The sequence below is a fragment of the Equus asinus genome, chromosome 2 (genome assembly GCF_041296235.1).
Source record: "Equus asinus isolate D_3611 breed Donkey chromosome 2, EquAss-T2T_v2, whole genome shotgun sequence".
In the NCBI taxonomy this organism is placed as follows: Eukaryota; Metazoa; Chordata; class Mammalia; order Perissodactyla; family Equidae; genus Equus; species Equus asinus.
The window spans coordinates 50,099,052-50,121,907 of NC_091791.1; the positions used below are offsets into that span (position 1 = coordinate 50,099,052).

The following is a 22,856-nucleotide window of genomic DNA, read 5'->3' on the forward strand; positions in this document are numbered from 1 at the left end:
GCCTTCCCTGTTGAACATCCATCGTGCAAAAGCCAGCAGTTTCTTCTGAAGAATAGAGTGTTTCACCCAAGAATTCATTCTAAGCTGAGTCATGATCGCAAATTAAAATGAAAAGCCTCATCTTTCTCATCTGGTTTATGAAGAAGAGGTCATAGGGAGGTGAAGTCAGCAGCAGGACACACCTCTGCGTGTCAAGGGAACTACAGACTGGGCTGACTGTGCCCCGTTTGGAAAATGAAAAAGAACCCACCCGAGAAACGCAAATGTTGCAACATTTTTAACTGCAAAGTTTTAAAATCTTTTGAAAAGCATTTCCAGGGATGGCTAAAGTCCATCTACGGTGGAGCCAAGTATCCTTCGATAACCAAGATTCACCTTTTCAACTAGAAATAACAACGCGTACCCCTACTCTGGTGAATAAGCAACCTCTCACTCCAGCCTCATCTAATTATTTTTCATTTCATGTTCCTTCTACTTTTCTTTTCTCTCTACCTGCATTTTCCCACATTTTGTCAAAGAAGTCAGAATGGGAAGGTTCTAGGCCCTTACGTTTTTGGCAGTCTATGCTGGTACATCAAATCTAGCCATAATCAACACACATACACACACTTTGAAAGAAACTCAGAGACTTCTTAAGACTAAGGAACTGCGTCAAGTTTATTGTATTTTCTAATCATAATGCAAATTCTGTTGGAATGAGAGGTTTTTGGCATTCTACTAACAGGAAAATTCTGGCTTATAATTTGGTCCCTGGTGGTTGCAGCATCTAAAATGCATTAAAAACATCCCAGGAGCCGTTTGCAGATGTATCGTGAACACAATGTGTAAGCCTCTTGCTCCATAAAAAGAAACAAAGAACAGACAAAGCTGAGGTTTAGATAACTTGGAATGAAAAACAACATTAAAAAAAAAAAAAATCCCTGCTCCAACTGTTTTGTAAACTATTAGGGGATAGCAAATTTTTCTGGCCAGCATTAAGAGCCCTGACAAACTAAGAGGCAAGAGGGCTACTGGTCTAGCCACTTTCATACAGAACATATTGCAAGGTCTCTTCTCCCCTGCCGTGGGGAGAAACAGGTTTTCATCTGAATGGATGTAGTGGCAGTCTTAGCCTAGTTGCCTTTAAAATTAACCAAACAGAGCTTCATACATATTTATCACCCTGGCACGTGATTTTGCTGCCTGCACAGATGAAACGACTTCATGGCCATCCCAGCAACATGGAAAACTTTGGGTAAAAAAGGCAGCCTCAGATTCTGGTGTACACGCTTGAGGAGAAGGGAACTGGGAGTCTATACTCACTTCTAACACCCGCAGAAACGCCTGCTACCCAGAGACATAGCCTTTCTGTGGTTAGGGAAGCGTACACTCTAAAACACTGAATCCATCAAGATAGTATTGGAAGAAGAAACTCCTTCAGAATTGAGGGGAGCAGAGGGAGAAGGTAAATGAAGTGATAAGCCTTCGTCTAGATGAATAGGCAGATTCAGGGGCTTATTGAAACTGTTCCTCTCGGTTTTATTCCTGTGCCAACGAGATGGAAGAATAACTCTGTTGCGTGATACCCTCTGAACTGCTCAGCTATAAATCATTTGGTAGTGGCAGCCTCAGCTGTGGTTTTTGCCCACAACTTCCTTCCTTTCCTCCATATATCATCTTTCCAGAGATACTAGGAAACTTCAACTATTTTAATTCTAGGAGGCATTCTAATCTCAGGGACCAAGTCAATAATTATAAAAATAAACCATGCCACTTAACAAGAGATCCAGAAAACTTCTGCTCTTAAGCACTTTCAATCATCAATAAGGATGTGCCCCCTCTCATAAGGACACAAGTATAATAATTTCTATGATAGCTATAGTGGCATTATTTTCTAAGGACCAGATCCAATTTCAAATGTGAATCAAAAGTACAAAACTATAAACCTATTTGTTATTTTAGGTCTAAAATTTGGAAGTTGGATTAGCTTGAAAAGATTGAGTGACATATGTAATACCTGGTACTCTTCTTACCTTAGTCCTCTTCCAGGGTTTAAAAAAAACACAAGAAGTATTAATTAAGTTTTGGCAGTGGCATTGGTTAAGAAGCATACAGGCAACAACTGAACAGGGCTTCTCAAAGAGCAGGATGCTTCATAAAAGCAAGAAAAAAAATCCACAATTGCTAAAACTATTATCAGTCTCAGCAAGGACAGGTCTTCCAGTTGGCACTGGTGATTGGTGGGTAAGAGTTAGCCAGGGGAAGTAGGAATTTTTTTTAAAAAAGTGTTAAGACTGAGGGCCAGTGGAATGAATCATATGGAGACTGACAAGACAGTTAAGCTAATCATGAGAGAATTCTGATTATACTAGCTCTTAATGATTTGGGCAGTCCAGAATCTTCTATCACCTGCAAATAAGCCCGACTCTGCATCGGACTTCAGTGGGGGCATTGCTGTCCATGACAAACAGATGCAACTATGACAGTAGGACCCTGAGCTCTCAAACTCAGTGACAGAGAAGGAGGTTTCAAAAGGTAAGAGCCAAACAGGCATCAGAAAGTTTAAATTTCCTTTTTAGGAAATAAGATCTTCTCTAATTACAAAAGCAATGCACGTTGCTTTTACAAAATGAGAAGGTAAGGGACACAAGAAAATTAACATACCTGTAAGCTCAGCAGCCAAGCTAACGTTTTGGAGAATAGTCTTTCAGATTGTTTTTCTAACGTGCACGTTATATATCAAATCCTGATGAAGAGTCGGCTCACAAAACACTTCTTATAAATTTTAATTACAATTATGATTAAACTACAAACTGTCTTCAAGGCATTCCAGAGCTGAATGTGGTTCTGATGCAGGCCTGTGTTGGACTTAGTGAAAGTACTAGAGGGTTCTTTTTAGGACAATTCTCACCAGTCAGGTAATGAATCCCATGGTCTAGGCTCAGAAGGATGCAGATTTTTCAGACAAGAGTTTTCACAAAAGGAAGACATAATTTTCTGTCAATCCAGTGGATATATACAAAAACAAGGGAGAAAAGCTGCATGCTCTTTTTGGGGTGTGTTTTTGCTTGTTTCACAGTGAGGATTAACATATTTGGAAGTGTTTAAGCTATCTCCAGAACTCGATCTTCTGAAAGGGCAAGGGATTCCTTCTCATCTGTACTTAAATAAACTTGGTTCCGTTTTTAAAGATCCAAAATACCACCTCTGTCAGAGCGGATGGGAAGGGAGGTGTCTCCTCCACAGCAATAATCTCATTTTGTTCTGAGGACCAAAGAATTCCCTTGAAATGCACATAAAAGCATTGTTCAATCACTATACCAGAGACGACAGCCAAAGCACAGTGACAAAACCAAAACTGTTCTATAAATAGCCTCTCGGTGGCCTTTGGGTGAAAAATGCTAAAGGCTTTCAGGGTGAACAGGTCAATTCACTCATCTATCAGTGACGTCTGCAGTTCAGTTTCTCTGAGCAGGCTTTTCATAACAAGGTCCTATCCAGAAGCAAACATCCTACAGAGTCATGTTAAAGTAATTACACAGTTGGGAAAGTCTATTGGTACCAATTACTCGAAAAATGTTCCAGATGGAGATCAGTTCTCCACACTGGGTGGCAGAAAATGTGAGCCTTCAAGAAAGGACTGGTTTAAATCCTTAAGGAAAGCCTGGCGGATGGGTAACATGGGCCTACAACCCTTGTTCCCTGTACCTGTATCCAGATCCCTCCAACTGGCTAACAACAGAGGACTTCTTGGGTATTTGCCAAGTGTCTAAAGTGAGAGATCACCTATCCTGCCACAGAGTAGACATAGCTAGAACTTGCCAGAGACCTCAACCTCAAACTACCTACCGTCCGACTCCTCTCAAAAATCTAAGAACTGGGATGAGGGGAATGAGGAGTTATTGTTTAATGAGTACAGAATTCCAGTTTGAAAAAATTCTGGGGATGGACAGTGGTGACTGCACAACAACGTGCATGTCCTTAATGCCACTGAATTATACACCCAAAAACAGGTAAAATGGCAAATTTTATCTTATGTCTTAAATTTTACTACAAAATATATATAAAAAGCCTAAGAACCCAGCTGGGATTCATGTGAGATTATCTCAGAGACAAGCTGACCATCCGTTTGTCCAGATTCTACAAGTTACATCCCTAACAAGCCACAGACCCACCCAGAGCTCCCCAAGCAATGGGATGACACCTTCGCCCTATATGCTTTACTTTGACTGAGGGTAAACGTAAGACTTGGCCACATGAAGACTAGTGCTACACATCATATACTACTTTTGGCGAAAACAGTTTATTGTGTTGTTCAGTTTGTGTATCATTCAGTCTCTTTAGAAAGAGACATGCCCCTCAAAAAAACAAGTTTTTAATATACGAAAATTTTTTTCTCCTGACCAAGTAAAACTTTTTTTTTTAAATAAAGAATTATGAAAACAAGAATCACTATACTTCTCCAGGTTATAGCTTTATTTATAGGATGTTCAGAGCTTAAATTTGAAGTTCAAACCTTCTTATGCCACATGTATTACTATAACTTCCTTTTCTGTCGCATGTGGCTCTTACGTTTTCACTCTTATTCAGAACCTTATTTTAAGGGACACCAGTGTCCCTGGAAAGTAGGTGGGTTTGATGATAAGTGGATGAGAGGCTGTTGATAAATTATACACTACAGAGCCACTCACAAAGAAGATGAGTCTTTACGGAGAAAAGGAACGTGATCTGGCTCGGTTTTCATTGCCACATAATGTACTTTGGTCAAAGACTCCAAATACTAACAACCATGTTTAAGTTGAAAACAAAAAATGCTTCTTGCAGCGTTAAAAATTAGGGCACCTGATTATACACTAAACAGAAAAACAAGCCATAATTGCATCCCTATAATTTTAGAAACTACATGCAGAATCAGCCATCTAATGCTGCCAAGGTGGATATAGTCAAAGGTCAAACTAACCTCCCTGGTTCTTTCTCAAATCAGAATGCACAAATAAACAAAAAGTTCCAGTGCAGAAATTCTGCCATAAATCTCTGCTAGACAATAATGCCTGGGTACCTGTATTCTTCACCTCTCAACAGCTAATATAAATCAAATTTTGTGCAAGACTGTAAACAGTATCTTTATTTAGTAATTAGATATAAAAATGAGAATAAAAGAAAGATGGAGCACAAGTTGCCTGGACCATTCTATGGTCTTAACATTCAAGTTTCTACACCAAAGCTTCTGGTCTTTTCTTACAGTATTATCTATGTTGGACGATAAGAAAAGAATTTAGGAAGTTTATTAAAAGTCTCAAATATCCTTTTATTATAACCTCATAAAAATGCATACTTTAACCAAATTAACAAATGAAATCGTTAGCGATGCCAGGGAAAAGAAAATACAAAGGAGTGTTTCCACCTTTCACAGCCATCTGATAAAACAGCAATAATGGTCCTCCTGGGAGAATTTTATACCTGCTCAGTATTTTGGACAAATACTGTGTTAAATAATGAAAATGTATTACCCTACTTATTCTTAAGTTTACATTAAGTAACCCACAAAATATTTGCCCTAAACAAATTTTACTTTTGTACTTTACTAGTAAGCTTTGAGAAAAAAGAAAAAAAGGAGGAGGGAGGGGGGAGAGCCTCTGAACTAGGAGATCAAACCTTCCTATAGGTTTTGTGCGGTGCCTTCTAAAACTTATCAGTGATTAATGTTAAGTTTGAATAGTCTGATATTTGTTCAGTAACTATTACTCACTAATCTGAACACAGTTGATGTGTGTAATTTTAACTGTCACGGATACCTTTTATTTTCCCCCCCGAATTGACACTTCATATTTTAGTGCAAAAGAGCCGCTTCCAGCTGCCAAAAATGTTTATGTATTCATTACAGATTCGACATAAAAGGAGAATGAAATCTTACATTTGGTGTTAATCCTCATATTTCCAAAATACTACATCCAGCATTTACTCTCATGCTAAGGCCTCAGGCTCACCAGCAATTCTTTGAAATGCTCGGGGTATAAAATGTCTTATCTCACCTAAGCAGATGAGCTACAAACCAGTCTTGAGTATCACACTGCTGCCATCTTTACCTGGCATTTTTTATCTCCGAAGAACTTTAGCTACAACCTCATCAGCAAATGTTTCCAGCAAAGTGCTCTATCAAAGTCGTTTTTTCCTAGAGAGGAAAACACGCAGGGAAGATGAGAGGACAGAAAAGATCATTTACCTGCATCAACTTTCTGGAGAGCTCATTAGTGAGGAACTCTTCTTCTTTCTCATAGTTTACAGCAAGGGTTTCTTTCTCCTTCTGCAAAGCCTGAATTTTCTTGAATAAGGTGTTACTGATGAATTCTTCTTCCTGCTCAGCCCTGGCTTGCTGTTAAAAAAAAAAAAAATTAAAAAAGAAAAAAAAACACATGTTAAGGAAATTTACTAATTGAAATATAGTTCTTATTTCCAGAGAGGGTGCCCATTTTAATTAGAATTCTTAGAACTTATAATTAGAATTCCAACACAGCCCAAGAAGCACAAAACAGAGGAACTCAGTAGCCACCATAAAAGTCTGACTATTACTGCAAAGGGCCTCCCTGTACTATATACATGGCCCTTCTTCTTAAAGTGATAGTTCAAAGAAATTAACAAAGACTGTTTCCCAATCCAATGTCAATCACCAGAACACAGAAAACTCCTTCTCCTACGGCAGACGGGTCCAATTCTGGCATATGTGCATCAATTCATGATAACTCTCTGCAGGTCGCTACATCTCAATGGTTTATAGTTAAAATATCTAGGCAACATTTTTTTCTGGAGCAGAGAAGTTCAACTCACTTAAAAGTAAAATTATGTCACCTCTTCAGGATGTTACTGAAAGGCTTTGGCTGGCAATTTAAAAGGCGATACATGGGGCCAGCCCCACGGCCCGGCAGTTAAGTGCACCTGCTCCACTTGGGTGGCACAGGGTTTCGCCTGTATGGATCCTGGGGTGGACACAGCACCGTTCATCGGGCCACGTTGAGGCGGTGTCCCACACGCCACAACTAGAAGGACCCACAACTAAAACATACAACTATGTATTGGGCGGCTTTGGAGAGAAAAAGCAAAAGAAAAAATTAAAAATAAAAAAATAAAAAGCAATACAGATACACATGGATTCATTTACATGTTCATTGAATATTTAGTGGAAGAATACACACCAAACGGCTAAAAAGTAGTTATTACAGAGTAGAGGGAACCCAGGAGGTAAAGGGTCAATGAAAGAAGTTTCATTTTTTACTTTATTTCCATACTGGGAAATTTTTGGCGGTGAAGGCAAGGGCAGGCATTACTGAATTTTAAAAACAGAAGAAAAGGAGCCCAGGCATAATTCAATGGAGATGAAAATACTCTTCTGTAGATCCCTCCCCCCACCTATGTTTTAACAGAATAAACGGAAAAACCTAACCCTCCTTGAAAGAAATGAATCTTGTCAGAAAGAGGGTAAGTGTTTCGAATGGACTCAACTCTATTCAAAGCAGTTTTTAAACCGCAACATTTTGATGCGTTAATCCCAATAATGCATTCCTGTTTCATCTGCCAAGTCAGGAGGAGGAAGAGCTGCATCAAGTCCACGCCTTCAGCACCTGTCACTTACAATACTACAAGAGAGCCAGAGGGCAGGAGACAAAGGGCACCGGCACTAAACAATTATCACCTTTTATTGTGAAAGGTCCAACAACCACTCCTGACCGGTTGTTTAGAATACTGTACATATTCACTAGCGTCCCCGACACCCACACCCTGATAGCCACGGTTTCTACAGAGTCCATCTTCCCTGCTCTCCATCACAGTGGCCCAGAGGAAGTACCAGCCCTGGGAACCCTTTGCCAAGTAATTCTACAAAAGAGAGCCACGTGGAGGACTCAGACAGAAAAACAGGGCTACACAAAAAGCGGAAACTTAGGGAGAAGGTCCAGCACTCAAGTTCTTTAAGACACCATTTGGGATTGGCCAGGAGAGTTGAGCAACAGAGAACAGATAGCTCAGCTAATAAATTTTTATTACCAGCCAAGAGCACCCAGTGAGCAGCGCCAGGTCTCCAGTGGTTTCCTTAAGCACTTCGTCCTTGTTAGCACTTCTCAATGCCTTACTCTTCGCGCTATGGTCAAGGAAAACTGCCGAGGATTGGTACATCCCCTCCATCTTCAAAGCAATCCCCACTCATCTCCAAAACTCACCTACTTCAAGATCTCATACGAGCGCAGTGGGCAGAAATCCAAAGTATTTATTGAAGGCATATTTTACACATATATCCCAAGCCCGCCATCTGTTTAAGCTACCTGTTTTTCTGGTTTTGACTGACAAAGTCCTATATGATTTAAATTCTGATTATTTTAAAAGGTACAGAACAAAAAGGCAGAGAGGAACTACAATGCTTCTGCTGGTTATTCTGCACTCAGGATTCAAAAGGGTGTTGGCCATAAACTAATTTCATCAGCAGGTCAGCCTCAACTTCTCACATGTTATCAGACATTCAATATTTTAGATAACTGGTAAATTTAATCACAAACAGTTAAAGAGGACCAGACTCAGGGGCTCAGCAGACCATCCTCCCCTTTGCACAGGGGCCTAGAAGAGAGACGTTGGAAAAAGAGGCTAGGCCGTAAAAGTTTATTCATGTAGCTTCTGCCCCCATTCCCCTCCCCAACCCCATTCCATCAAACCAGTAAGTTATAGGGACAATAGGCTTCAGTATAATATAAAACAGAATTTTGAGATAGAAAGTAGATTAGTGGTTGCCAGGGGCTGGTAGGGAGGGGGGAATGGGGAATGACTGCTAATAAGAACAGGGTTTCTTTTTGGGGTGACGAAAATGTTCTGGAATTAGTGCTAACAGTTTACACAACCACATGAATATACTAAAAACCACTGAACTGTACACTTTTCAAGGCTGAATTTTATAGTATGTGAATTATATCGCAATTAAGAAAAAGAACTCCGATAATTAGCAGTGCCTGTATTTCACAGAGCACCTGGTTTCCTTTGCAAATTCTTCCCAGAGAATGTAGCAAAATTTTAAAAGGATGGGGGAGGGAGATGTTGACGTCTCTAGACTTGCTCTAAAAGTGCCTTCCAAATAACCGACATGTCCGGGTTGAGAGAGGCTGAGGCTTTAGCAAACAAAATTATTTACTATTTTAGAATAGCCATTTATTTCTAGGCAAAGTCCATTAATAGAAAATACCACTCTCAGAATCCCTGCGGAAACATTCTGTGGAAGCTTGTCAGAGCCTATCTGACTTAACAAGGGGCTAACAGGACCCAACACACATTTCATTAAAGGCCTCCTTTAGCTAAGTTTTTGCCACTTCTCAATTCTAACTGGGGGCTGTTATTCTGCCTCCCACAGCACCTGAACACGCAGAGAAAAACCATGCATCTTGGGAGGACAAGACTCCAGGTCCCCAAAATGGAAAACCCTAGGTCACCCTTTTTCCACTTGGTCACAGATCATTTCAGGAATTAAGCCATAAATGAGGAGAAAAGACAAGATGCTGTATCCAATATTGCCTCAGAGAAAATTGTGTAAAAAGATCAGATATAGCAGTACTAACAACCACGAGTAAACTGGATTATCAGACATGAGCCATGCATCACAGAAGAGCAATAAGGATCCATTTTGATTTCTCCCTACAGCTTTCTCCCCATTCTATGTGCATTATCGTCTCAGGCTTAGTCTTAGTCCTGGCTTTTTCTTCCCCTAACTCAAAAACAGGCCTTTTGTTTAAGCTATAAAACAAATTACCTTTGCAATTTACTCCCCCCAAAGCCAGGAGCCAGGTAGACAGTGGCCTAGGAGCAAAGAAGTAAGCCCCAGGCACCACTTGGAAGGCACTGGGGGCCAGATGGACAAAGATGCACAGAGCAGAGATTAAAGATAGGACAGGGTACCTTATGAAATCTCATCAGTTTTATCAATACATTTCCCTTTTTTATATGAAATGCTTAAAAAATCTCAGCAGAACCTAAACACATTCGAATTCAAAATAAAATTGTATTTCAAAAGCTAAATAAATCAATCAAGGTTTACCTATAACTCCATAAACTCTCAAAAGAAAATGTTAACAGAAAAATTAGAAACTCTTTGAAGGAGGAAACCTTTCTTAGCGTTTTGCATATGTTTGTAGAGTTGAAGATTGGGAAAATCAAAAAAATCTGTGATTCTATTTTCCTCTTCAATATGGTTCTAGTTGCTATGCTTAGAAATAGAACGAGGGGCCCACCTCATGGTTGAGTGGTTAAGTTTGAGCGTTCCACTTTGGCGACCCAGGGTTTCACCGGTTCAGATCCTGGGCACGGACATGGCACCGCTCATCAGGCCACGCTGAGGGGGGCCCCACATAGCACAACCAAAGGGACCTGCAACTACCTGCAACTAGAATACACAACTAAGTAGAGGGGTGGGCGTGGCTTTGGGGGAGAAGAAAGAAAAAGGTTTTTTTTAAAATAATAATAATATAAATCAACAAATAAATAAAATGTCTCACTATTTAAAAAAAAAAAAGAAACAGAATGAATTTAGTACAACCATATTCTCTTATTCATGTCTGCTATTTTGCCCCTCACCCAGCAGCCATCGCTCAATGTCCGCTAACGTGAGGACTAGAATATAAAGCCTCTCTCCATCGATTCTTTCCCCATCCTACCAAAGTCCAACAGAATAAAAAGGGAAACAAAAAAGAAATGGGGCGGGGTCAAGGGACAGGAGAAATTTGCCAATTCCTCTGGGAAAAATAAACACCAAAAAAATTCTTAGAAAAAATCCTTTTCTCCTGAGTCACCACATATTTAGGCAACCATACTCTAAGTGAGAGCAATTCTTTGCAGATAAGGAAAACAAGTTCGTTCTGACCCACTGCTATCATGACCAGGGCACAAATATGAATAGGAGATTCCAATGTGACTGTTTAGTGTTTTCGCTCTTTTAGTGGCATTTCGGAGATCAAGGGACAGTACAGAAAGGAGAGTGCAAAAACTCTCAACAGTAGCACTCACTGCCAACGAGAAAAATCCAAGTGCTAAAACCAAAATCATGCAGGATGCTGCAATTCACCATCTGACAAGCATAAGAAAAAGGACAGCTTTCCAAAGCAAGAAATTCAGGCAATATCTATTTGATAGCAGCTGTAGGTAAAGGATATAATTAAGAGAAACTTCAAGTGACACCAAGACAACACACTTGCATTTGTTTTAAAAAATTACTTTTTAAGTTGATTGCTGACTTGTTTTAATAACAAAAAATCATAAAACTAAAATACTTTGAAGCTCTAACGCTTAAGAATCCAAGCAGGCTCTATTTATTATTTAAATTATTTAAACTAGGAATCTATGTAAATGTATTATTCTAATTATTTAAATTCATTATTCGGTTGCCTAGTCAATTAAAATTCAGATTTTAATGATCTTAACATCTAAGTTTGAAACAGCATCTGAAACCAATTGTTATAGCAGGAACCACCCAACACAAAGCCAGGCAAACTGAACAAACCTTGCTCTTTCTCCATTGTCATTTACTAGGTGCACCACCGAACATATCTATTGTTCTGAGGGAGGTTCAGAGTTCAACAGAACTCATGACTGATGGCTGGCACCTCTTATAGGATTAGCTCAAATATCGGTCATAGCAATGGCTTTATCAACACCAACCACTATCCTGCAGTGGTCCTGCACTGTCTAACATTTAAGTGCTAGCAACGCACGGGTGGGCGGCTGGTGATGCATGCAAGAGCCCAAAGTCCAAGCCTTCATTTCTTCTGTTAGAAGAAGTAGGGAGATGATTTCAATTACTTGCCTAAGCATTACAATTCTCTGTTTAGTCTGTGGAAGCACTAAGTTATACTGTGCTTCCTCCACATATTGCACACTAGCTTATAGTAAGAGCAATTAATAGTCAATAAATGAAAGCACTTATATTATTTATTCCATTCCAGTATTGCCTGCAAATCACTAAGCACACAGGGATCTGGTCATTATTAGGCTTTGCTACTGTGCTATTCTGCCCCAGATACTATACCTAGGTCATTGTTACAGGAATGCAGGGCAAGAGAGAAAACAGCACCAAAGGGTGACTTTCAGGGTAAGAACTTAAGAGAATCCTGATGTTAACAAGGATCCTAATAGTGCCTCTCAAACCAGCTTTAGTGGCCCTCACCACCAATCTACAGTAGACCAACACATATTCCTCTGCACATGTCCTTATTACCCATGTCCAGAACACAGCTCCACATAAACGCCTCACTACATTCAACACCACCCAAACTGGCCCATACGCAGTTCAAGGAGATGAGTTCACTGGTCATTTGCTTGGATGAAGAGCAATGAGGAATTGCTAGAGAAGTTGCTAAATGTTTACACTAGATTACGAACTTATCTCCTCATGGGCCAGTGACAGAGAGAGAACTGGTCCATAGACCAAGCTTCGAGTAGCATGGGTTTTGGGAGAAGTTCTTATACACCATCAGACTCTAGAGACAGACTGCCTAGTTTACAGGTGGCTGTACCCTCCTCCAGCTGTGTGACTCCAGGTGAGCCATGTGCCCTCTCCGGGCCACTGCTTTCTCCTCTGTAGAGTGACAAGAATGGTATCTCCCTCTGGGTTGGTTGTGAAAATAAACTCAAATAATTCACATAAAGAGTTTATCAGAGTACCTTGCATCAGTAAACACTCAAAAGATACTTACAGAAAGGCTTGGGGAGGGAGCATATTGAGGAGGAATATTGAGAAAACAGTCAACACTTCTGGAGGGAAAATGGACAGAATTATGGTGAATCCATAGAAAAAGATATAGTAGGGCCATTAAAAAATATATGGTTTGTGGGGCCGGCCTGGTGGTGCAGTGGTTAAGTTCACACATTCCACTTCAACAGTCCGGGGTTCGCCAGTTTGGATCCCAGGTACAGACATGGCACCACTTGGCATGCCATGCTGTGGTAGGCAACCCACATATAAAGTAGAGGAAGATGAGCTCAGGGCCAGTCTTCCTCAGCAAAAAGAGGAGGATTGGCAGTCGTTAGCTCAGGGCTAACCTTCCTCAAAAAAATAAATCTTGAAAGAAAATATACAGTTTGTATGTACTGCCATGAAAAGATGTCCACCAACAAATGGTTAAGTGAAATACTGAAGTTGAATGTACATATATATAGAAGGTGGAAGGATCCCATGTTGAGCTCCCAAACAAAAACCCATCAAGGACACAAAACCACTCTGAAAGGAGGTTAGCAGAAACAATCTATTTAGGATTCCACACACATGTACTAACTACACCCTACCCTCACGATCCACAAAGGCTTCAGATACTCAAATTCTCACAAATTATAAAATAATTTTATCTAAAACATTAGAAAGAAATAAAATATGGGAAATGAGTGGCAAGGGACTAACAGATCAGGCAGGTTTAAAAAAGACAACAGAACTTCTTGAAATAAATGTTTAAATTCATCTTGCATTTTGTATTTCAACAGCAAATCTGACACAGCTGAATAGCAAGGTAAAGACTGAAAGAAGACCTAAGAATTAATCCAAAGTGTAGCACCAAGAAACAGTAAGATGGAAAATGTGAAAGATATCAATAGATACAGGAAGGAAAACAAAAAGATTTAACACACATCTAACTAAAGACTAAGAAGGACAGTAAAGAGAATAAGAGGGGGAGAGCATGTGAGGAGATGATGGCTGAACATATCCAACCTTCATCTCTACAAACATACACAGTCTGAGAATACCCCCGAACTAATGAAAGACATGAGTCTACAGATACAGGAAGTACAAAGAATGGGGGAGGTATGGGGGGAGGGGGGGACCACGCCTTGATATATTTTAATCAAACTGCACAACATTAAGACAAAATCTTAAAAACATCCTAAAAGAAAAGACAGATGATCCACAAAGAAACAAGCAGACTGACAATCACTCCACAACATCAACAGGGAAAGGAGATGGTAGAATATTCTCAAAATGCTGAGAGAAAACAACAGGCAAACTATACTAAGATATCAGGAAAAATTGTCTTTTGAGAAAGATGTGGGGCCAGCCCGGTGGTGTAGTGGTTAAGTTCGCACGCTTCTCTTCGGTGGCCCAGGGTTCACGGGTTCAGATCCTGGGCAGAGACATACATACTGCTCATCAAGCCATGCTGTGGTGGCATCCCACATACAAAATAGAGGAAGAGTGACAGAGATGTTAGCTCAGCAACAATCTTCCTCACCAAAAAAGAAAAAAAAAGGAAAGAGGCAAAACCCACATTGTCAGTATAAACCAAAATTGAGAGTGTGTCACCAACAGACCTACAGACTAAGAGAGCTTCTACAGGATGGGCTTATCCCCGAAGATATATCTACAATGCACAAGAAATAGTGAGCAAATAAAATGGTAAAAATGTAGGAAAATCTAACAAAGATAACATCTAATTTGGGAGGTTAGAACTGAAATACTGAATAATAATAGTGTAAGTCAAAGGAAATAATGAGAATTAAAATATTTTAAGGTCCTTATATTGTCTAAAGAAAAGATCTAACATATTACTTTTAAATATGCATGGTAAAATTTCAAGAACTACTAGTAAAAGAACATAAATGGAGAACTTCTAATCCAGTAAAGAAACTTAACTTAAAAAGGTACAAAAAGAAAGAAAAAAGATGACAGAAACAAGAAAAACGTATCTGTAATCACAATAAACACAAGTAGACTAAGCTAGCCAGATTGTGAGATTGAAGGAAAAAAAAGCAACAACTAAAACATATGGATATAAGAGTTGAAAGTAAAAAAAAAACAGATACACCATGCAAACAACTTCACACACTGCAAAAGGGGGTAGTTATATTAATATAACACATTTTAAGGAAGTTCTAGCCAGCACAGAAAGAAAACAAAATAAGGAGTGTAAAACTTGGCAGGGAAGAAACTATCATTATTGGCAGCATTATTTGAAAACTTACGTAAAGCTCTATCGAAAATTTAAATAATTAGGAAAAAAACAAAGACTGTAGCATTTTGTACATAACAGCCACAAAAACTTTAAGGCACCTAAGAATAAATTAATCAAAAGATGTCAAAGATCTATATGAAGAAAATAAGTCTTGACTGAAATATACTTAATAAACAAAAATATATAAACATGAACAGATATAAAAAACTTACTACTGTAATGATGTCAATTCTTCCCCAAACAGTCTATGAATTCAATGTAATTTAATCAAAATATCAACATGTTTTTTGGAGAAACCTGACAAGCTGGTTCTAAAATTCATGTTAAAGCGCAAGGACCAAAGAGAGGCAAAACTCCCAAGAATGGGTATCAGGAAGAAACTTGCCGTAGCACAGATTAAGACTCATTATACAACTATAGCCATCACTTCAGACACTGCTGGTAAGAATGTAAAATGCTGCAACCACTCTGAAAACAGTCTGGCAGTTTCTCAAAGTTAAACCCAAAGTTACCTTATGACTCAATTCCACTCCTAGGTATATATCCAAGAACACTGAAAACCTATTTTCATGCAAAAACTTATTTACAAGTATTTAGAGAGCATTATTCATAATAGTGAAAAAATGGAAAGAACCCAAATGTCCATCAATTGATGAACGGATAGGGAAAATGTGTTACGGCCATAAAAATGAATGAAGTACTGATACGACAACACGGGAGAAGCTTGAAAACTTTATGCTAAGGAAAAGAAACCAGACCAAAAAGGTCACATATTCTATGATTCCATTTATATGAACTGTCTAGAAGAGGCAAATCCAAAGGGACAGAAAGTGGATTACTGGTTGACTAGGGCTGTAGGTAGGGGGAAATGAGAAGTGATCACTAAAGGATATAGGATATAGGGTTTCCTTCAGGGGTGATGAAAATGTTCTGCAGTTAAATAGTGGTGACAGCTGCATAACTTTATTAAAAACTACTAACACGTACATCTTAAAAGGGTGAATATTACGGCAGCAATGAGCAACAGCCAACAGTGGTCTGTTGCTGACGAAGGGGCAGGAGCATGAAGATGATACCATGGCCCAAGCATTCAGGCACTGCTAAAAGCTGAGAAAGTAGAGCCAGAACACTGAGGAAAGTGGGGTACCACAGGCCCCACGCTAAGAATACGGTAGTAGCAGCCCACCATGGGAGGACTTTAAAGTTTGTGGTACAATGAGAGAAATAACACCAACAACAAAACACAAACTCAGCTCAATTACTGACTAAATTGACTCAATCCACACTAATGGCCTAACGGAAAAAGACACATGCTCATTTCTGGGCATAAATACTATTTATCTCAGTCTTCCACATACAATGTCTGCAGTCAATCAAAAATTACAAAAATCATAAAAATGCATGAACAGAAAAATCTGTTATTCAATAGACAAAGTAATCAACAGAATTGATTCAGAGTTGACCTAGATGTGGGAATTACCATACAATTATTTTAAAATAACTATGATTAAAATGTCAAAGGATTTCATGGAAAAGATGGACAACATGCATGAATATTTTGGGAATTTCACTGGAGACGGAAACTAGATGAGTTAAATGGAAATGTTGGGAATAAAAGAAATGTGTTAACAGAAATGAAGAACCCCTTCAATGAGATAATCAGTAGACTTGGTGTGGCTTAGGAAAGACTCATTAACTGAAAGATAAATCAACAGAAATTATCCAACCTGAAACAAAAATTGAAAAAAAAGAAAAGAGGGAGAGGAAGAGACAGACAGAGAGATCATCCATGGAATAATATCACATGATCTCATTGTGTAATTGGAGTCCCAGAAGAAGAGAAAGAGAACAAGGCAGAAGAATTATTTGAAAAGATAATGGCAAAGAATTTTCCAAAATTAACCAGACAACAAACCATAAATCCAAGAAGCTCAGAGAACGAACCCCAATTAGGATAAATACAAAACAACAAACAGAAAACAAACACATACCTCTAATAATCATAATCAAACTGCTGAAAAATCAAAGAGAAAAAGAAAATCTTAAAGGCAGCCAGAAAAAAGGACTCCAGAAAAAGAATGAAAAGACAGCCCTCAAACCTAAGGATACTTGCAACACATGTAACAAATAAATAGTACCAGAATAAACTATTATAAAGAAATATAACCTCCAATAGAAAAATGACCTAAGTAGGAATTGTAGAAAAATCAAGATTTGAATGGCAATTAAAAAAATTTCATAACCAACCTCATAAGTAATCAAGAAGGTGCAAATTAAGATCATCATTTCTACACCCTAGATTGGCAATAATTAAGAAGTCTGATAATATCAAGTGTTCAGGATGTGGATCAGTGAGAATTCTCATATAATGCAGATGGAAGTGTGAACTGGTAACGTATTTTGAAAGATTAAATATTCTTATACTTTCCTATGTAGCAATTCTACCACTAGGGTATAGGCCCTAGAGAAACCCTTCCACATGTGCAGGAGGCAGTTCAAAAATATTCATTGCATTCTTATTCTTAATAAGTAAAATACTGGAAACACCCCAAATATCTATTCAGAAGAGAAATACATTCACACGGAAAACTAAAAAGCAGTGAAATCAAAAGAAGTACAAGCTAAACACAACAGGAAGGAATCTGAGAAACATAACATTCTGTGGGGGAAAAAGCAGCAGAAAAATACACATATTTTTATTAAACTAAAAAAACAAGCAGAATAAATGATATATTGGATAGGGATACACTTGCAAGATAAGAGGTGAGGGAACAGGATAGGAATGAAATTCCTGGGAGAAGCCATAGTACCAGGACCATTCTTGTTCTTAAGTCGAGTGGTGAGAATCCAGGTGTTCATTTTGTCACGTTTTATAACTTACATGTGTCACGTGGTCCGTTTACTATTTTTGTTTGAATAAAATATTATGCAATAAAAACATTAAACAATGGTTATAGATCCATGGTGGATAAATCATCTTCCTTCTTAGTACTGATACATGCTACAACACGGATAATAAACTTCCAAAACATTCTGCTAAGTGATAGAAGCCCCATGCAAAAGATCACATATTATATGATCTCATTTATATGAAATGTCCAGAGTAGGCAAATTTATAGAGACAGAAAGATTTGTGGTTGCATAAGGCCGGGGGTGGGGGGTGGCGGGAGGCAGCAGGTAAGGGGAGAGAAGAACGAGGAGTGACGACAATGGGTACAGTTTCTTTTTGGGGTAGTGAAAATGTTCTACAATGAGATTATACTAAAGATTGTACAACTCTGAAAATATACTAAAACCAATGAATTGTACACTTTAGGTGGATGAACTTTATGGTATATAAATTATATATCAAAAAAGCTGTTTTTAAAAAAAGCATTCTAACAAGCACGTTTTTCATTTATAGCAGAAATATCAATGAAATATAAGAATGCTAAATGACCTTAGAAGGATAGAAACAAAAGAGAAGCAGACTTGGAAACAAAGCTATAACTAATATATATCATATATAACTATATAATTAAATATGAAAAAGCTCTAACTTTACAGCACTATAACAATTCACTGACTTGAAAAATAATTATTAGGCATATCCAATATTTATCATTTTGATAAATTTAGAAAAATAGCAGCCCATTCTTCAAATATCAGCTTTACTATGGTTCTAGGCAGGCCCCAACTTACCAATGCTCTAAAGCCATAAATGTTCTAACTTACAAGTTGGTTGTTAGAATAACATTTTCTGTTGCAACAACATAAATTGTGGTTAAATTCCCAAAGCCAGCTTTCAAAAACTCATTCATGCCATCATGCAACTGAAAAGAAGTAGCCTGAATCTGGATTCTAAAAGCAAAGAGATCCGATACAACACAAGTAGGATAAAGGAAGGTATTTTCTCCCCTCTTTAAGTATGGAGCCAATTCAAGGCACAGTTTTCAAAAGTTTCTCTAGTATATTTTCATTTTTCCTCTCAGAATTCTTTATCTCCTATTGCTACACTCACTAGACAGATAACACACTCAAACTGCTCTAAGTCCCTAGCCCAGTACAGCATAACTCCCCAAACACTCCTTTCCCCAAAATCAGTCATGCCTCCAAATCAGCTACTTTTCCTCCCTTACCAAAACAAAGTTGTGAGCAACTAACAGCCCTTTCAGCTAGCAACTGAGAAGAAAGCAACCAGATTGATCTAAATTATACTAAAATGTGAAAGACTTTTTTCCTAATTCTAATGACTTTTTTTGGACAGGCTAAGAGGACATAACAGGATCCCTGTCTGAGTATTTTCATCCAGAAGAAGTTCATTCTATCAGTTATCTATTGCTATGTAACAAACCATCCCAAAACGTAAGGCTTATGAACAATAAAAATATACTATTTGTCATCATTCTATGGGTCAATGGGTGGCTCCTTGGCTGGTTTCACTGAGCTCACTCATGCAGCTGCATTCAGCTGGAGGTTCATCTGAGCTGGATGATCCAAGATCAAGAGGGTAAGATTCAAATAGACTCCATCTCTTAATGGAAGAGGCAGCAAAATACTGTGCCTGTGACTTTTAATTGACCACACTCAACCAGGACACTTCCCTTTTTCAAAGCTTCTTCTCTTCTTAAGGGCACAGATTTCCTAAAATCTCGGAAACTTTTTCCGTAACTGATCAGCATGGGCGAGGAACAACTCTAGAATTTGGTTAGTGCTTTAGGTCAGGTGTAAGCAGCAGGACCACCTGCAGGGTAAATGACCAAATATTAAGCAAAGTCAGAAGCTTTTCTCTTTTTAATCTTACATGATATATTCGCACTGCTAAACTTATTTCCTCCCTTGTTGACAGCACTAGAGAATGTAGTCTCACAGTGGAGTAACAACCCATCCCCCCAGTTATAAACACAGGAACTGGTCATGCAGCGTCATGATGGGTGATCTCAGATCTATAAGCAACATATAAAAAGATCAGACAGGGGGCTGGCCTGATGGCGCAGCGGTTAAGTTCGTATGCTCTGCTTCAGCAACCTGGGGTTGGCTAGTTCAGATCCCAGGCATGGATCTATACACCGCTTATCACACCATGCTGTGGCAGGCATCCCACAGATAAAGGATAGGAAGATGGGCACGATGTTAGCTCAGGGCCAGTCTTCCTCCGCAAAAAGAGGAGGACTGGCAGCGGATGTTAGCTCAGGGCTAACAGAGTCTCAAACCAGACACGTTTGTAAGAATGAGTGCCACAAACTAGACAGACAGACATGGAGATACACAGATAGAAACACCAAGGGGGAAATGACCACATCAGTGCTCTGTGTTGGTGATTCACATCCCTGATTAACTTAAATCTACGATCTCTGCATTGATGAAATTGCTACCTCCAGGGTCTTGGCTCAGAAGCCTTGGGGGAAGTTATCCATGGCTCTTGGAACACGTGTTCTTAAAACTGAGGTCTCTATCCTTTTTTCACAAGAAAACCACCAATGCCACACCCTCCATACCTCTACCTATCCCTAAAAACCCAGAGGTTCCCAAATTTGGTGCTAGGGCAGTGACTGAGGCCTGGAGAGTAGGGAAGTGAAATGTCTACAGCTCTACATGCATAGAAACCAAGTGTTCTACTCAGTCGCCACCAGGGCAGAGAAAAGGAGTCAGGCGAGCCACTCTACTCCAAAGAATCAACAGGGGGAGCTGTGGTAAAGTGACCTCTTGGGAACAGGAAGGCAGGCCAATTACAGGCAAAAAGACTGAGGAATCTTCCTCTCCTCCCGTTCTTTCCCTGACAAGGTACCCTCCCAAAGATGGAGAAATCGTTAGGAAATTAAAAATGACAAAACAAAAATTTGAGCAAAGAATAAGCTCATTGGCAGTCAATTTCACACTGGAGGTAAAGCTGACTGCAAATGACTAGGATTCCAGATTGAACACTGGCCATCCACCATTCACATGTGCCTAACTTGAAGCTCCCCTATACCAGGAACCCTGCACTTCTAAACATGTCCCCACTATTTCTGACACGGGCAGGGGTGAGCCTCAACACTACTCCAGGAGGTATCCCCCATCTGCTTCCCCCTCAGTAAGTTCCCAACCAGAACAGCTGACGAGTAGAAGCAGCAACTACAGTCATTAGATTTTTTTTTTTTTTAAGATTTTATTATTTCCGTTTTCTCCCCAAAGCCCCCCGGTACATAGCTGTACATTCTTCGTTGTGGGTCCTTCCAGCCGTGGCATGTGGGACGCCGCCTCAGCGTGGTCCGACGAGCAGTGCCATGTCCGCGCCCAGGATTCGAACCAACGAAACACTGGGCCGCCTGCAGCGGAGCGCGCGAACCTAACCGATCAGCCACGGGGCCAGCCCCTACAGTCATTAGATTTTTAAAATTTAATTCCACACACATCACGGAGCATCTCCGACACAGCAAGCACTGTGTGGATATGGCAGTGAATACCACAGACATTGTCCCTGCCCTGAAGGGGTATATAATCCTCCTAGCAATTAAAGGAAAGTAACATCATTAACCCATACATTTAGCAATTGGCCTTGAAATGATCTTGGCTGCATGAAATAGCCTGAAGAATCAAGGGATCTAAAATGAGATTAAGCTGCACAGAAGAAAAAGCTAAGTATTTTATCCATTACAGTAACAGAAATGGTCCAGCACATAAGCACTCAAACACCTGCTGAATAATGAGGAGCACAAATGTACACAAATATACAAACTGTATATTACATGCATTTATGTGTGTGTGTATATATATATATATACATACACCCGTATATACATGTATGTGTGTATATATACATATATGTATATACATGTATCTGTGATGTGTTTGTGTGTATATATATATCTATAGATGAATATTTAACTCTACGGACTCCATTCCTGTAATAAATGATAATGGCAGTCAATGTTTAAGTACTGATTGTACTTCTGGCACTGTAGTATGTTCTTCCATACATTATCTCATTTAACCCACACATTGGCTCCACACATTTCAGCCCCACATCCTACACGGGGAAACGGGCTGAGACAGGTCAAGCAACTTGCCCGAGGACCCAAGCTACTAAGTTATCAGGGCTACAATTCAATCCTAAACCCAGAAAGTCACAGAAAAGAGCACACTTCGCATCTATTATGCCCTAATGATCTCGGTGGAGCAGTATAAGCTGTAACCCAAAGTCCTGAATTTAAGTGCAACCTCACTGAGAGAGACATGAGACCACTTAACCAGGAAAATCTCCCAGATCTCCAGACTCTTAACCAACTGCCTACTTACCAGTTCCAACTGGAGATATAAAGGCACCTCACACATAACCAATCCCAAACACATCCCTTGAGTGAAACTTGGTTTTCCTTTCCCTCTCTGCCTCATGCTCCTTCAATCCACCAAAAAAAAAACCCATTTCTAACTGAAAAAGATCCAGAATGGTTCTTTCTGTTCCTCTCACTGCCTCTGTTCCAGCCACCATCATCCCTCCTCAGGCTTTACAACAGCCACGTAACTGGCCCTGCTGATACTTCCACTCTCGCTCTCATACAGTCTATACTCCATTCTGCATCCAAAGCATTTCAGAGGCAGAACACTGATCACTTCACTGCCCTGCGTCAAGCCCTCCAACGGCTTCCCATCCCATTCAGAAACAGCAACTCCCTCCCATAATCCACCAGCCCCTCACATGCCCGAGCCCTTGCCTGCCTCTCCCATCCACGCTCATACACTCCAGCCACCCCAGCATATCTATTCCCACACGTGCGAACTCATGATTCCTGCCATAGGACTTGGGCACTGGCCAGACCCTCTGCCACATGGCAGGCTGGCTACCTGTCATTTCATATCCCTGCCACCAATCCTAAAGCGAGCCTTCAGTCACTTGCCATCCCATTACATCACTTTCTTTCCGTCAAAGTATCCACTGGCACTGCAATTGATCTTATTAAT

The 22,856-nt window shown here is 39.6% G+C and overlaps 1 protein-coding gene across 1 annotated transcript in view; it reads right to left on the bottom strand.

The window, feature by feature from the left end:
• Positions 1-22,856, bottom strand: part of CCDC6 (coiled-coil domain containing 6) — a 107,999-nt gene that overhangs the window by 45,093 nt on the left and 40,050 nt on the right. Inside the window, exon 2 of the mRNA XM_014833383.3 lies at positions 6,203-6,352. Coding sequence (XP_014688869.1) covers positions 6,203-6,352 — 150 coding nt within the window. The remainder of the gene's footprint in view (positions 1-6,202; positions 6,353-22,856) is intronic.